General features: G+C 40.1%; 1 protein-coding gene across 2 annotated transcripts in view; it reads left to right on the top strand.

Annotated features, from left to right (window-relative positions):
- Tox (thymocyte selection associated high mobility group box) overlaps positions 1 to 15,923 on the top strand; it is a 302,052-nt gene that overhangs the window by 132,912 nt on the left and 153,217 nt on the right. For both annotated transcript variants that reach the window (XM_052176040.1, XM_052176041.1), the window contains one exon: positions 11,889 to 11,954. In XM_052176040.1, coding sequence (XP_052032000.1) covers positions 11,889 to 11,954 — 66 coding nt within the window. The remainder of the gene's footprint in view (positions 1 to 11,888; positions 11,955 to 15,923) is intronic.

Below are 15,923 nucleotides of genomic sequence, written 5' to 3'. Positions count from 1 at the left end.
CACACATCAGTTTGACCTGGAGCATCTTGTCCATAATCTGATCTCTGGCTAATGCCAGGAGTAAGGAACCTGAAGCCTGGACAACTCTGGAGAATAAAGCTTGGAACTGTTGTCTAAACTCCTGTAAAATGAGCTTCATTTCAAAATATTCCAAGTATAGAGTGTCTCGAGAAAGTTTATCTCTACAGAACAATAAGTACCAGAAAACTGATATGTGATCTGGGCACCTATGTTTCATAACCCCCAGAGAACCACTCTCCGTAAACAGATACTATTTGGAAATTAATGCATAGCAAATAAATGTTGCTAGAGAATTGTGAAGTCATGAGATGCTCCAATGCTATAGTTCTCATCATATAGGACTGAATTTTATTTACTCATTCCTTTAATTGACAGGAACACACCACTACGTGAGCACTAAACTATGACAGCCCTGGGTCAGAAAGTTTCTGAACTCATAGTATCTATAGTGAAATTCATGAGTGAGGCTGGGGACAATACAATGAGACACAGGCCAACATAAGCACAAGATGCTGCAGAGAGCTTACACAAGGCAGAGAAGTGACATTATCACTGACATCTAGAAACTTTGTCCTTTGGTAGGAAAAGTCCCTGGTTGGGAGATTCCACATTTATGCTTGGTTGCTAATAATTAGTGGTAGCATCAACCTCTCACACTCCAAGTCAGTTGATGTATTCACACTGATCGTCTTATTATTAAGAAGTAAGGCATGAAAGAGTAGGAAGCCAAAGGTGAGAGGAGCCCTTGGAAGGCCTTTGAGTCCCAGGTCTGGACAGGAAAACATTATTAAGTGAACACAGAGTTCAGAATTACTGGAGAAAGTGCACAGAACAATTCTAACGCACTTAATGCCAATTGTCTAGCACTCATTCTACTGTTGGTAAAGTGATATTGTGAGAGCTGCCTGCACTGTGGGGTTTTCTGTGCCCTCTACACATAAGTTTGTGCTAAATAAGCATTTGGTTGAGTAACAGTGAGTCATTATCACAGTGTTATGTAGACACGCATGGATTATCACTTAATTTTAATGTGTCAGCATGGCCATCGTAGGTCAGATGGTTAGCATAATATGGGACTATCTTCCAGTCTCAGTTTTTCCACAGGAAACCGACTGTTTCTCACCACAGAGAGAATGGTGTTCTGAGTGGACATTCAAACACTGCCTTGCACAGGAGTTCCAGTGTCAGCTCTAGTGTATTCCTGACAAAGTGTTCTGTTCTACAAAGGAGAGGATAAAAGATTTGAGGTGTAGTCCCTTCCAAAACAAACAAGCAAACAAGCAAAAACAAAAATCAATCCCCACAAAAGCAAAAACCATGAAATGAGAGCAGGATCATGAAAGAACACCTGTGTAGAATCTTTAAACCTTCTGCAAGGAGGGAGCAAAGGGAGCCTTCAGATTGGAACTCAGACCATTTATAATGAGGATTCCCTGGGGGGATGACAATTGATGTATAAAACTTAAGCAGAGGAACAAACAACTGATTCATCTCCATTAAAATATAGATAAGTCATCCAAGAAAGTCCCATTAGATGATAAATTCATGAGACCCTCTTTGGAAGTGGCAAAATATCTATAACCACATAATATTTGAAGATGATAAAAGAAAATGTACTGGTCCACCTTTTTTTTCACGACTTCCTGTTTCCCAAACAAATCTTGACCCTTAAGGGGTGAACAGAGCCCTCCTCAAACCCAGTGACTTGGAAGATTTTTCTCCTCTGGTTCTTTAAAATATCACTGTACTTTTGTTTAAAACATAGGAACTCTAGAGTCTCTAAAAAGAAAAGGAATGTCTGCAACATATCACAATGGAGCCAGATGCATTTCTCATTGGTCAGACTCTCCCTGTGTCACCAACACCCATTCCTACACCTATCCTCCTGTTAGATTTAAATATTTTAGTCTGTTCCTATAACGTAATTGTCAACTCGGTCCAAATGCTGTTTGTCTGGGTAATTACTAAGAGAGATGAAATTACCCATCTCATCACCCAAAAACTTTATAGACTTTTAAATTATCACTTTTTTCTCAAAATAGCTCAATCACTATTTGTCCTCAGTCTTCTTAAAAAGCTGTACCCATTCTCTGTCCACTCAACTGCCCCAACCTAGTCTGATTATAACTTCATTGCAACAAATATGTAACCATCAGTTACTGCCCATGGTCTTCTCAATCATTCTGAAGCTAACCTCACTGTAACTCATAAGTATGACTGGTCAGTCAGTGCCTAATTTCTTCCTAGTCTTACATTTCTCTTACTCAGAGAGTCTCAGAAGTGAGCAAACTCCTCCAAACCAGACAAATGTTGAAAAACACTCTCACCTTTTTCTCTCTGTGTCAGATACTGGAAATGTCCTATGCTTAAGAGGGGATTCTGACACTGCAGGAGCCAGCCACCCTCGTGCTAATTATTGGCCCTAACGCTTTTCATTCCACACTGAAGTAGAGTTCTGTGGTAAAGGTGGTGATAGCTGATAGAATGTGGAGGCAAGCAAGCTTAGGTAAAAGTTGCCAGGAAGTTCGAAGCACGTCTCAAATGTTCCTTTCATAGATTCAGAAAAATTGGTCTAAAGCAAGATGAGGCCAAAGAACGCTCTGAAGTAAACATTCGGTAGCATAGCTTTACAGCTTGGATCTTTACAGAATTTCAGAATTATGCAGGTATTTCTTTATGAGACAGTGTCTTACCTTATGGTATTAGCGATGTTTGCTCATTATTAGCTAATATTGAGGTTTTTGGTGCATATTTTGTAAAGATGTGTAACTACATTATGAATATTTTGATTGATTTAAATAAATTTTCATTAAACTCAGCAGGAGCGCTTGGTAATTAAGCTTTCATTTATACATTCTCTTCTTTCCAACACAAGGTATAATGCATATTGATTGTTTGGTGTTGAAGGTTTGTGATAAATGACCTTTTTGGGGGATTTTGTTTGGCTGGTTGTCTTCTGCTTGTTTGATTTTTTTCCTAGAAACTTGAACTTTTTGCTTGAAATAGAGGAATGCTGTTCATGATGTATGGAATCTTGTTTCTTCTACCTCTATACTTCTTCAGCTGATTTTAGCCTTTGCATCAGAATATAAGAGAGAAATCATGGCTCTTAACCATCATACAATGAAAGAAGAACAAACTCTGGGTAAGAACAGAGTTTACCATCAGAACTTACCATCTGTGCCATCAGATGTTGCTCTAGCCCACCGTGTAGCGAATGCAAGCCCACAGATTAACCCTGGCAATGCAACCCCTGGGAAGTCTGAGTGATGAAATGGAGGAGGTTGAGGGATCAAATCACACGGCAATACTTCCAATTGGCGATGACTCTATAGCAATGGCTGTGAGCTCCATTTCCAGGAAGGCCACAGGAAACACACAGGGTCTGTTCCTTCCTTTCATAATACCCCTATACCCTAAGCTGCTGCATCCAGGATTGCAGATGCTGAGACAGGGACGACCTTCTCTGGCTCCCATTCAGAGGCAGTTTTTGTCCCCATATAGCCTGGTACTCTGCTTAGAGGACCCATAACTCCTATGGCTACGAATACGGTCTTTGAATGCTTTAATGGCTATGGAATTGGCATCAACCACTGTTGGAAGCAAAGGTTACTAGCTAACCCTGGAGTTACTAGCTAATCCCTGAGACTCAATCCATCTCAGAGAGTATACAAACTCTTTATCATCTATATAATAAGAGCTATGATAGTTACTGCATGACAACTATAATTAAAATTATGTATTTGATGGGAATGGAAGTGCTTACAAAGGAAGAAGTTAAAACTCGTTTAAATTATGACTGTGTGTGGAGCCTGTTAGGAATTCCAAGTCCATCTGAATATATGAGCATAGTACGTTTGTTTGTAAGCAGTCAAGATGCCAAAGCCATTGCATGACAACCATGCCCTGAACTTTAGAGGCATCTCTCCATGAGATGCATGCCACAGGCATGTTGCATCACAAGATGTGTTCTAGAAAAATCCTTAAGCAAATAATGGAAATCTCAGGTTTCAGAATTCTCAAAAGCAAAGCATCCCCAAGTAAATGTTCTGCTGCAAATGCTATACAGTGAGAACATTCATTTGGTTTCAAAGTAGAATCTAGGTTTTAAGCTGTGGTCTAGTATTCTTTCCATGTTACTTAGCTACATGCAATTCAGGTCCACAGTGTATTCTTTAACACTCCAGTTCAGGTCACAGGAGCCTGAGGGGGGCGGTCAGCCAGCCTCCTAGCCACGTCAGTTCTCTGAAGTTCTCATTGCAATACACACAGACTTGGAATCAGAATAGCTAGGTTCCTGGTCTTGTCTGTGCTATAGTGTGTTTCTGGCTGTGCCAGCTACATTTCCAATGCATTCATCAGGGTTCAGCACACAGGATGATGGCTGCACATTAGCAGGTGCAGCCTTCTTACTGGAAGAAACGTAGACAACTGTTCCCCATCCAGTGCCCCCTAGCCAAATCAGAACATCTTGGATATGGAGGGGTGGGGCCCTCCTGGATCCCTCCTGGGTGACCATATGACTAGCCTTCTAATGGCTCACATTGTCCCATTTGTTTCTTTATGCCTAGCTTTCAAGGTGTTTCTTTCAATGTGATTTTTTCCTTCAGATTCAGCAGGTTGATGCTGAGGTCTTGTATCTGCTAGCCAAGCATTCTACCACTGATCTAATCCTCCAGCTCCACTTGCATCCAGACAAAACATGGAAAGGCTTGGACTTGCTGCCCAAAGTCTTTACTTCTTTATTTACAATAAATAAAGAAATACAGCTTCTAATGCTGGACCAAACAATACAAAGATGAAAATTTTATTTTGATATTTATTACTTCTTCTTATGATTTAGCATAATGGATTGTCTAAGAAATGTCATCTATCACTTTCATAATCATTTCTGTTCTTAGCTTGTTTTTGGAATCAACAGTTCCTATAGAAAACGTGTAGAAATGTATGTGAGGATTTTTCCCACATAGACACAGTGTGGTATCTTTCCATGAATTTCTTGAGATTTTCTCTCCTCTCTCTCTCTCTCTCTCTCTCTCTCTCTCTCTCTCTCTCTCTCTGTGTGTGTGTGTGTGTGTGTGTGTGTGTGTGTGTGTGTGTGTGTATTTCTCCTCTCTGTATCTCTCCCCTTTAGCAGTAGTTTTCTGTTTTGGTTTTTTTTCATGGTTTCCATAAGAAAAGAGACCATGTTCTGTACCAGAGTCGGTGACTGATGTGCGTGTCGTGTTCTCACTTCGCTGTCCCTTGTGTTCTTCTTTGGAGAGCCTCACACTGCCTAGTGTCACATTGCCCCATGTTGCTCATCGCTGACTACGTTCACACAGTGCTGGATGTCTGCTTTCTGCTTTTAAACAGAAGAAATAATGACTACCTAGTTTGAAAGGCTCTTTGGGATTATGGGCTTGCTTAATATGCTCTAAAAACAATTTCAAAAAACTGTAGTAGAAGATTATAAATGAGTTTTTATGTGATTGCATCCCCTGGTGCTTTGAAATGAAAACACAATAAAGAATATAAAAGCTCTTGGTCAGAAAAGCTAATCCTGAGTTGATGCCATTTACATTTAGATTTAAAGAAGTCAGTCTATTTATTCTTTTAAACTTTACTGCAGGATTTAAATTGAGAAAACATGGAAATTAAAAGCCCCAGTATGGTCATATATATTTTGAAAAGTTATAATGCCTAAATTCAGTTGACTTCCAAGAATACTAAGAGCAATCAGGATAAAGCATGGGTAAATGCAGTTAGTTATGTTTAATGAAACAACTTTATTGTGGTAATTACTAATAATCTAATAATGGTTATCTAATATGTGATCCATGCAGAAGGAATTGGGGTCATTAGAGTATAATAATCCTCCTGCTGTGCCTCCAGATTTGTGAATACACAAATATACATCACACACAGGACAGCCTCTGACTTACGATGGTTCAAGTCAACACTTTTTTCTTTGCTTTATGAAAATGCAGAAACAATGTACATTCATTAGACACCACAATTGTTGTATTTATTTATTTAATGAAGCCAGGGGTTGAGACTAGGGCTTTGTATATGCTAAGAATGTTCACTGTTACTAAACAATACTTGCAGCCCCCTAGTCCTAATTTTGAATTTTGTTCTTTTCTTGGGCCTGCACTGTGCAATTCAGTTCTCTCTATGTTACTGGGCAGTGACAGCAATTTACAGCTTCTAGTCAGCCACACAATCATAGGCGGAAGAAAGCAACACTCTGCAGTGTTTTGTTGTTAAGCTGGGATGTTTAGTAGGTTAGACGTGTTCCACGTATAGTTTTACTCACTTGACAATGATTCTATCAGGACACAACTCCTCTGCACGTTGAGGAACATCGGTAGCCATACAGTCCAATCACCACTTTTTATGAGTAACACAAAATAAAGCAGCATATCAGAGTGGAAAGCTTTCCTGCTCCGAATCCAGACCTTGGTTCTATTCCCAGATGGTCCATGTAACTAACAAAGCATCTATTTCTTCCACACGACGTGAGAAATTCAGATAAATGTCTTTAGGGATCTCTCCAAACCCAAAATTCTAGGACTCTGCGAGCTATAATTCTACTTCAAGTGACAACATGGCTTTAGCCCACAACATGGGCTGCCTTTCAATATGGTTGGAGTAGTGGGAGGCCTGCTGAGACCCTGGCAGCAGCTCCTGGACAGGGTGTGGTAAGCTATGAAAATCCAGCCTGATGGGGGAGGAGCTGGGTCAGGATAGCCGTGCCCTCTCTCCTTCCTGGTCATTGTCCAATTGCAAGGAGATGGTGGAGGTATGTCTGGACATGTACAGATTGTTGTTTCACAACTCATACATGGGAGCCTGCTTACATAGGATCAGGGATTGTGGTTCCCAGCCGATCTATGTGTCTTCTATTAAATACAGTCTTACGAATGAGAAGCCTGAGGAATTAGAATGCTGGTGCCCTTATCGTTTCTGTACTTTGCATTCTTTTCCTCCCAAGGGTTCTGCCTGAAAATTAATCAGTTGTGCATATGTATGTGCACACTTGCACACACACTCATAAGTGCAGGTACATGTATGTGGAGATACATGTCAGAGGCCAGAGTCAACTCATGTGTCCTTCAGATGCCATTTGCTTCACTGCTTAGACCTAGTCTCCCACTGAGAGTTGATGTTTGCCAGTTAGGCTAAAAATTGTGAGCACTCCAGACTGAACTTGGGTTTGCATAGAAACAGTTGACTGAGTTATTTCCCTGTCCCTCAACCCATTCTAATCTGCTACAAACTTTGATTGAATCACCATTAAGACAATGGTGAGGACTAGGATGGAGCTCAAAATTTGTCCAATGTCCTAGATTTCATCAATGGCATAACAAAAATTCATCAAGGCCTTGTCTGGAAATTTTACCTTCTTTCTCTTCTAAATCCACTTCTACTTTATTTAGAAAAATAATTTGTTCAATGAAACAAGTATGATTTGAGTTTTGTTGATTACATAAGTTTTTAAATAATCTAATGCTTATCCTACATTATGGGGCCCAAAGTGTAACCACAGTGTATTCAGGTCACCCACTATCTAGTGTAGTCCATCTCTTACCACAACATTTGCCTAGAAACCCAGAACTACTTAGGGGAGCCCATAGGCCGGGATTGGCTGGCCTTTACTGAAGGGAGCAGTGGGCATTGGGAAATACTTCCAAATGTAGAAGGGAAGAAAGGCACAGTGGAACTATGAGAGTGATTTGTGAGGTGTGGATAGACACAGAAAGTACTATAGTGGGAAAGAGACCTAAGGAGTCTCCTAGCAAAAGACAGCAAAATAACTCTCCTAGAAAACTAGGCTCTACTCTCTAGAAAGCAAGTGCACACAAGAACTGAGTGTTTCCAAGTCTTATGCGGTCCAGAAATAATGCACACTCCCTTCATTCCCTTTTCTCCCCACTCTACCTCTCCTTTCTTCCTTGCCTCAAAAAAAGCTCTTTCTGTATAGTGAAGACTGGCCACAAACTCAAGATCCTGATGGTTCTGTCACCTGCATGCCAGTACAATTAATGTCTGGCAGTATACCTACCAAAAATACAATTGTAAAGAGTTCTGAATACCACAGTAGTAATAAAAGAAGCTGCTTGTGTTACAGTTCCCTGGAAAAATAAAGTCAACAGGAGATATAGATAGATAGATAGATAGATAGATAGATAGATAGATAGATAGATGGATGATGGATGGATATATAGAGGGTGTGTGCATGAGTGTGTTGGGGTGGACAGATTAATTATAAAATATTAACCCGTATAGTTAAAGAGACTGAGCAATTCCAAATCTACAATTAGAAATCCAGAGACTGTGAAGATACAACTAACAGAACACATGAAGCTCAAGAAGAAGGATGACTAAAGTGTGGATACTTTGGTCTTTCTTAGAAGGAGGATCAAAATACCCATGGCTCCCAGCCAACCAATGGACTAAGCACAGGGTCCCCAATGGAGCAGCTAGAGAAAGGATCCAAGGAGCTGAAGGGGTTTGCAGCCCCATAGGAGGAACAACAATATATACCAAACACTACCCCCAAAGCTCCCAGGGACTAAACCACCAACCGAAGAGTACACATGGAGGGACCCATGGCTCCAGCTACATATGTAGCAGAGGATGGCCTTGTTGGACATCAATGAGAAGAGAGGCTATTGGTCCTCTGAAGACTCAATGCCCCAGTGTAGGGGAATGCCAGGACAGGAAAGTGGGAGGGGATTGGTAAGGAGGGAGAGGGGGATGGAATAGGGGGTTTTCAGAGGGGTGATAAGGAAAGGGAATAACATTGGAAATGTAGATAAGGCAAATATCTAATACAAAATGAAAAATCAAAAAAATTAAAAATAAAAATAAAAAACAGAGCCTAGAGAGAGCTATAGACTTGAGACTTTAGAAAGCCAATGCTTCAGTTGACCATGAAGGCAGAAAAACACAGGTGTCACATTTCCTTATGCGATTGGAGAAATAGGGCCTTCAGTGGGTTTGATATGGCACATGTATATTGGGAGTGGTCTGGTTTTTCAGTTTACCTATTCAAATGTTGGGATTATCTAAAAGTAGTCTCAGGGACACACCCCAGAAAACATTTTACAAGATATCTGTGCACCCCAAGGTCCAGTCCATTTAACTCATAAAATTAACCATCCTAACCTACACAGTCTTTTGAGCATCCAATGACATTTTGACAAGCTTAACACTAAACATTCAGTTTACTGTCGTGTGAAAAACAGCACCCATCTAGATGATGGAAATTCTGGACCAGTATCCAACAAGATACAGGTTAAATTATTCTTACCTGAAATTTTGTGTTCAGAATTTCACATTTTTTTATTTTGGAGTGTGTGTGTGTGTGTGTGTGTGTGTGAGTGTGTGTGTGTGTACATGTGTGAAGAGAGAGAGCAAGAGGTGACCTAATTGTAAGTAAGACACTCGCATTTCATTTACCTATATAACTGTAATCAGAAGGCAATTTCATATACTATTTTTAGTGTGCCTGCATTATTTTGACTAGAGAAAGATGTGTGGAGTTCTGCATTTATGACAACATAGTGGTGCTTAAAATGTCTCGAATTTTAAAGCAATTTGGCTTTCCAACTTTCAGATTAGGGACACTTAACCTGAACTGTCACCTGTCTGCAGTAACACTGTTCCAGCATTAGTAGTAACTTGCCGTTATAACTGAGAATATGTCCACCGGCCCTGGTGGTGAATGCATGTGCTAGTCACCCTGGGCTTATACCCTAACATGCCTGGTAGAAGCGAATAACTCAGCATCTAGTTAAATTACTCTGTCTCTTTGAATTCTTGTTTATACTATGCAAGTATTAATAATGGTACCTAACTCTCAATAGACACAAAAAATAAAATTAGTTAATGCTTACAGTAGGTATGTGTATGGGTAGGGGAGACATGGAATACACTAAAAAAGTTACAATGTCTGTAACTGCATACGCTTTATTTTGAAATGCTATTTCAGCCTTGGCTCAAAAATCACTTAACTTTGATACATTTTGAGGGAAAGTGTTCATCCAGAACAGAAACATGAACATATTCAATTAGTCTACAGTTTGGATAGACTAAAACCAAAACTTCAAAGACTTAGCTGGCTGGAGAAGAATGCCAAATTTAAAAACTGAGTTTGAGTAGATGAAATAGAAAGTAACACATTCTAGAATATGCATGGACCGCAGAACATCTGATTCACTCCACTACTTCTGCTCCGTTTAGTTTGTTATAGTAAAAAAAAAAAAGTGTCCATATTTTAAGTGATTCTTTGGCATCTCAACATTAAAAACATTTGCAAACAAACCAGTCCACCCTACAGCAGGCCATGCTGGTGAATTTCCTGTGAAGATCTTTGTTGGGGTTTGAATTTTTGGACATGTTGGGTGTTTAGGGATCAATCAAGGTGCACCTGGTTGATGGAGCTGCATCCTTGGGTAAGTCATTAGGACTCAAAGCTCCTGAGCCTTGTACTAATCTGTGAATTGTATGACCGTGTCATTCATAAAAGATTTTGGGACGACTTAGGTCGGTAGTGTAGGGTGATACATGAAGAAATCTTTTTAGTATTTAAAGTGGGCCTGCTGAGTTCTTCAGTGTTACTACGGGGCTTCTTACCACCACAAGTCACTATTGCTGACTGTAGTAGAGGCCCTGATATATCTGTGGATCTCATTTAACCTTCTTAGAGAGCCAGCAATCCTTAGAGGATGGACTACAGTCTCTCTGACTCATGGATTTCTGTTTGTATATCATTTGGTGGTATGTAAAAATCTCCATGTTACCAACAATTTGTACTTCTAACAATGGTGGTTTTGTTTTGAAAAGTAGATTCTCAGATTTGCAAGTTCCTATGTCTCAAAAGTCTACCACTGAGAGCCTATCCAGACCTAGTTTTGAAACGGATTATATCGGTGCATTTAGTGATTAACATGGGAAAAAAAATCTTCCTTAAACTAATGAGGAATATTCTCCTCATTTCCCACTTACCAAGTGACTTAAGATAGAGGAGGATTAAGTCTCAATGGAAGGATTCAGACCCAGCATTGCCAAGAGCCCTTTGCTGCTGTCAATGCTCTGGCTTGTTTGGCGGTGTTGCAAAGGGGCTGCCCTGTGAATAGCCTCCTTCTCTCCGTTCCTAACTCACAAATATATGGGTCGATTTGTATGCATTTGCCTGTTTATATTCATTCTATGAATTTGCATTTCCTCAGGAAAAGAAATTGGATCATGGTACCTGTATGCTATTGTTGGTTTTCTTACATTCCATTCGTAGGCATGGCTCGGGTGGCACATGCTTTCTTCGAATATTACTGTCAGTTTAAAATGCTTTTTAATCAGAAGGCCATTAGAGTGAAGCCAGCTTTAGTCCATTATGAAGCTCTGCACTTTTTCTTTTTTGAGAGCTAAACTCAGAATGCACGGAGCTCTGCCTCCTCCTTGTATATTCCATTATTTTTTTTTCCTTTCAGAAAACGTGCCATTCATTTAATACTTCATTACAGCCCAACTGCAGTATGTATACATGGCGTGCAAAATGAGCCATTTTGTTTTAAAACAGATTGCAGATGAAAGGAAACCATTCATTTCTTGCTTGCTTGCTGTAATTACTAGAGCACTAATTACTCCAAATCACTGACACGCAGGGTCAGGAAAGATGACAACAGAAACATCAAAGGAAAGATGTGGCTCACTTACCACGACAGATTTTTCATATTCTCAGCCGTGCTATTGTTTTATGGCTACTGTTTCCCTAGTTTGATGGTGAGGGTTTTTTTTTTTTTTTTTAAAGAATGAGAGAAAGAAAGAAAAACATACATGCAGTCAGAATTGCTCAATGTTTACTATTATTTCCTCTGCAGTTTGACGGTGAGAACATGTATATGAGCATGACAGAACCGAGCCAGGACTATGCGCCAGCCAGCCAGGTGGGTTAATTAATCTTCTCTGCCTTGTTTCAAATTGTAATTAAACAAATTCAAAGAGTTGCATTGCAAATGAGTAGCACTATCAGTAACTGCCGCAATCAGGAATAATCATAATTTATAAACAAAGCATTTAAGCCTTGTTTCCAGTTAATGAGATGGAGCTGATAAAACCCCAGCCTTGGCATTTGTTGAAGGATGCTACCTTGCTTCCCCTCCAGAATGACAAGCAGCTGTTTTGCCAGCATGAGCTTTTCCTAAACAGTTGTGTTACCTTTAGGAAATAAAGTCTTTACAGGTGCAAGTTATTTGTGTGTCTGACTGTGGATGAGTTTATCGTAGTAAGCTACGCACGCCACCGATAGCTCCAATTATCAACCATTTGGAGATTTTTTCTGTCACTCTCTTCCTCACTGAGGTGTTATGGTTGGTGGCTCCTCGGTCACTACTTTTGGGACTTTCTGGGGAACCGGGGAGAGCGCAGCTTTTAGGCCCCAGAGCCTAAGCATGACTGAAACCTTTCAAGGGCACCTTTGTGTCCATTTCCTGGGAAGGGCTGACAAGGTATTCCATCACGAGAATTGACAGCAAAGGCCGAATGAGAATGTAAACGGTTACATTTATAAAAGTAAATGCTTGCCTATTTATTTTTAGATACTTAAAGCCTGGCCCTCTCATCCAGAGAGGGCAGTTAAAGCAAAATTATAACTCCCCCAGGGTGCCAGGATAACATAGAATATCAGAGCACTATAAGCAAAAATAAATAAGCAAATATATGAGAGCAGGGAGAGTTCACGGGAGCAGTCTGTGGACATTAACCTATTTTTTTTTTCTTCAATAGTAAAAATCGCATATGCCTGGAATTTCCCATACCGGCCCAGGTAGTAGTTTTCAATGCCTATTTATCTGCCCAAGTTGGTTTGATTACTGAGAGGAGAGGGGTGCAAAGGGGCTACATACGAAAACATTTTCTTTCACGGTGGTTGACAGGAAACTCAATCTAATGCATATAATAGGAGAGCTCTCTGTGAGCAAATGTCTCCAGTTTAACTAAAAACAGGCAGGCGGGCATCCCCACGAGCTCCACATTTTTTAGAAGGCACTATGCCCACTGCCTTGATTCCTGGACACTCCACTGTGCCACTCAAGCATAAAGGTCATCACGAAGTTCAGAGGCCAGGAGTCTCCTGCTTCCTTTTTTGTTGAGAAGATCCTTATAGGAACCAGTCTGAATGGGAAGCTTTCTTTGAATGTACAATTTTTTCCGTCACTGAATTCGTTCTGCTAAGTACCCTCTAGGACCCATAGGTAGTTCTGAATAGGACTGTTTGATTAAAAAATGAAAAATGTTACTATTAATTTGCTTCTAACCATCAATCCCAAAACTGTACTGACAAGTTTAGTATTACTATTAGATTAAAGCCGCCTGGTACCATCTCTTTTGGGCCTTTAGGGTTTTGAAGTGTGAGGGCTAATTGAATTTGTTTGAAACAGTAGAAACACAAACTCAATAAATGATTACGGTTATGAAGCAGCTGCTCACTCGCAGAGAATCATTATGTCCATTTTAAAGAGTTTTGGATAAAGGATGGCAACTTCAGAATATATGCATCTAAGCAATTCAGCTCCTTAGATTTCTAAATTCAACTACAGTATGGACTATTAATATCCTACTAAAGTCAAACAAGCAGGCTTAATTTTTTAAAATATTTTGGCCAGGAGAATGTTTCCAAGATAATGACTGTTTGTAATGAAGGAATAAAAGAGATCCAAAGAATTTTTTGCTTTCTAAAGATATGGCAGCTTTGTGATCCAGGAGCAACATATTTTTTTTATTTTAAGTTTATTTTAAAATAATGTATTAAAATGTTTTTAGAATGAGCTGTTTTAAAAATTAGACTAATGTAAGAGAATACATACCCTGGAGGCAAATAAACTTCACAAATTACCCAAGGCAAATGGCCTTTGCCAAATTGTACAACTTAACATTCTTTTGGTTTCCTGTGATACACTGTGTTCAAGAATTCATTACCTAGTATTCTTTTTGGCAATTTGAATCAATGTATCCTTTAGGCAGCCATAACTCCGATCTCCGCCATCCTGTAGGAAAGAAAGGAGTTTTGTTCTGTTTCCTACCTAACATCAAACAGCTGTACAGCTTAGTGGTCAAGGACAACTTGTTTCATCGCATCAGTCAACATTGTAATTCCTGTTTAGTTCTCAACTCCGTGCCTGCTGTGGGACTTACAGACCATGTTGCTAAGTAGCAGCATATGGAACAGTGCTGTTGCTGAGATGCTTCTGCAAGCAATAGCATAATCCTGAACTTGAGATGATTTTTATAGAAAGCCCATGCTGGAGCTGCTCCAGAAACGAAAGTACACTGTAAAAATTAATGATATTCTTTTAGACAGTCTCAAAGGGCTCCTTGCCCTATCTGCTGAGAGCATTCTCTACCTCTTAAGCTAGTATATACAGACCCTTAAATGTTTCTGCATATGGCTTGGTAATTGATAGGCAGATTTTAAATTGAAAACACCACCCATAATGAGACTGACGAGTATGTAATAAAAGACCATAACATTGCCACTGCACCCCGGTGCCATGCTTACAAACCTGACTATTTTCTGCTCTAACAGCTGTAACTGTTCTGGGCACTCAGGACTTGGCTTTAAACACTAGTTAACTTGTTTAAACCCTGAGTAAAATCATTTTACACCATGCAATGCAATATTTCTTTTCATATGCTTCCAAACCCTGTCTGACGGGACTATGTTGCTGGGTAGCCCACGACCTAGCGAGATCTGGCTTGTCCAGTTTAAGAGAGCTGTGAAGAGACTAACAGAGGGCCAGATGAGAACGGGACAGAGATGTGGGCAGCCTTCTTGTCATGCTTGTGTGAGATAACAGAGATAGAAACAAAGGAGCAGATACTTGGAAAGAATAAGTCTGCAGACCTACCATGCAACACAAAGACTGTTAGTAACATACTTGAGATCCTTCCTAAAGGAGTAGATGATGCTCCTGTCACATGCCAAGGTAAGGGCTCCTCTGCGATGATAGCCACATTCTCTGTAGGAACCATTTTTGTTGTGTCTATATACTCCTCATAGTTCTGGGTATGTTGAATAGATACAACAAAATTTAATTTACACATTACCTACACTGCTGTGGCAGAATGCACATCAAGGTGGTGGGAAACAGGGCTTCTGGCCTGAGCTGGAACCCCCACACCTTCCTAAGTCTTGTTAGATCTACCTTATGTGCAACACTCCTTACTGTTTTTCACAGTAAGTTCTTCTCGCTGGTTCCCAGCAGCATGGTAGTACATCCCAGAGTTCCTTAGATGTCGTAAATTAAGATGGCTGTGACCATCGGAACTGAGTGCATCACAGGGACGTATGTCATTTGGATTTCCCCATCAGTGCCTTCTCTGGCTCCTGAGATAGTCTATTCTTGGGTACACACCTTTGCTTCTTTCTTCTTCCATAGACATTTGAGGAGCATTCTTTTCACATTGCCTCTCCATCTTCTGCTCCCTGCTGTCCACACCTAGGAACAGCATCATGTTCCTGGTCCATGGACACAGGAACTCTGCTCCTTCAGGAATAGGTCTGTGTGAAAAAGTGGGGAAGGGTGGCTCATATTTATACAGGGAGCAGTCCGTTGCTGGTGGATTTCCAAAGATATTTCTGATGAGCACAAATGGAGAACCTTAGGTTTTGTGGTTTTAATTTTTTTGAGAAATTACATCATCCATGACCTTTGCCTTGACTATATTAATTTTTTTCTATTTGATTGTTCTATTCCCATCCCCCATCCTACTTCCTGTTTCTGTACCTTTCTTCTTTATTTCCTTCTTCTGTCCTTCCTTCTGGGGATGATTTTCCTTCAGTTTGAATGAATTGTTTGTACTAACTCAGAACCTCATGCCACACCCTATATGTGTAGCATCCATACCTAAGATCATAC

The sequence above is a fragment of the Apodemus sylvaticus genome, chromosome 3, assembly GCF_947179515.1.
Source record: "Apodemus sylvaticus chromosome 3, mApoSyl1.1, whole genome shotgun sequence".
Classification (NCBI taxonomy): Eukaryota; Metazoa; Chordata; class Mammalia; order Rodentia; family Muridae; genus Apodemus; species Apodemus sylvaticus.
Note: the sequence above shows the minus strand (reverse complement) of the source record. Positions and strands in the feature narration are given on the sequence as shown.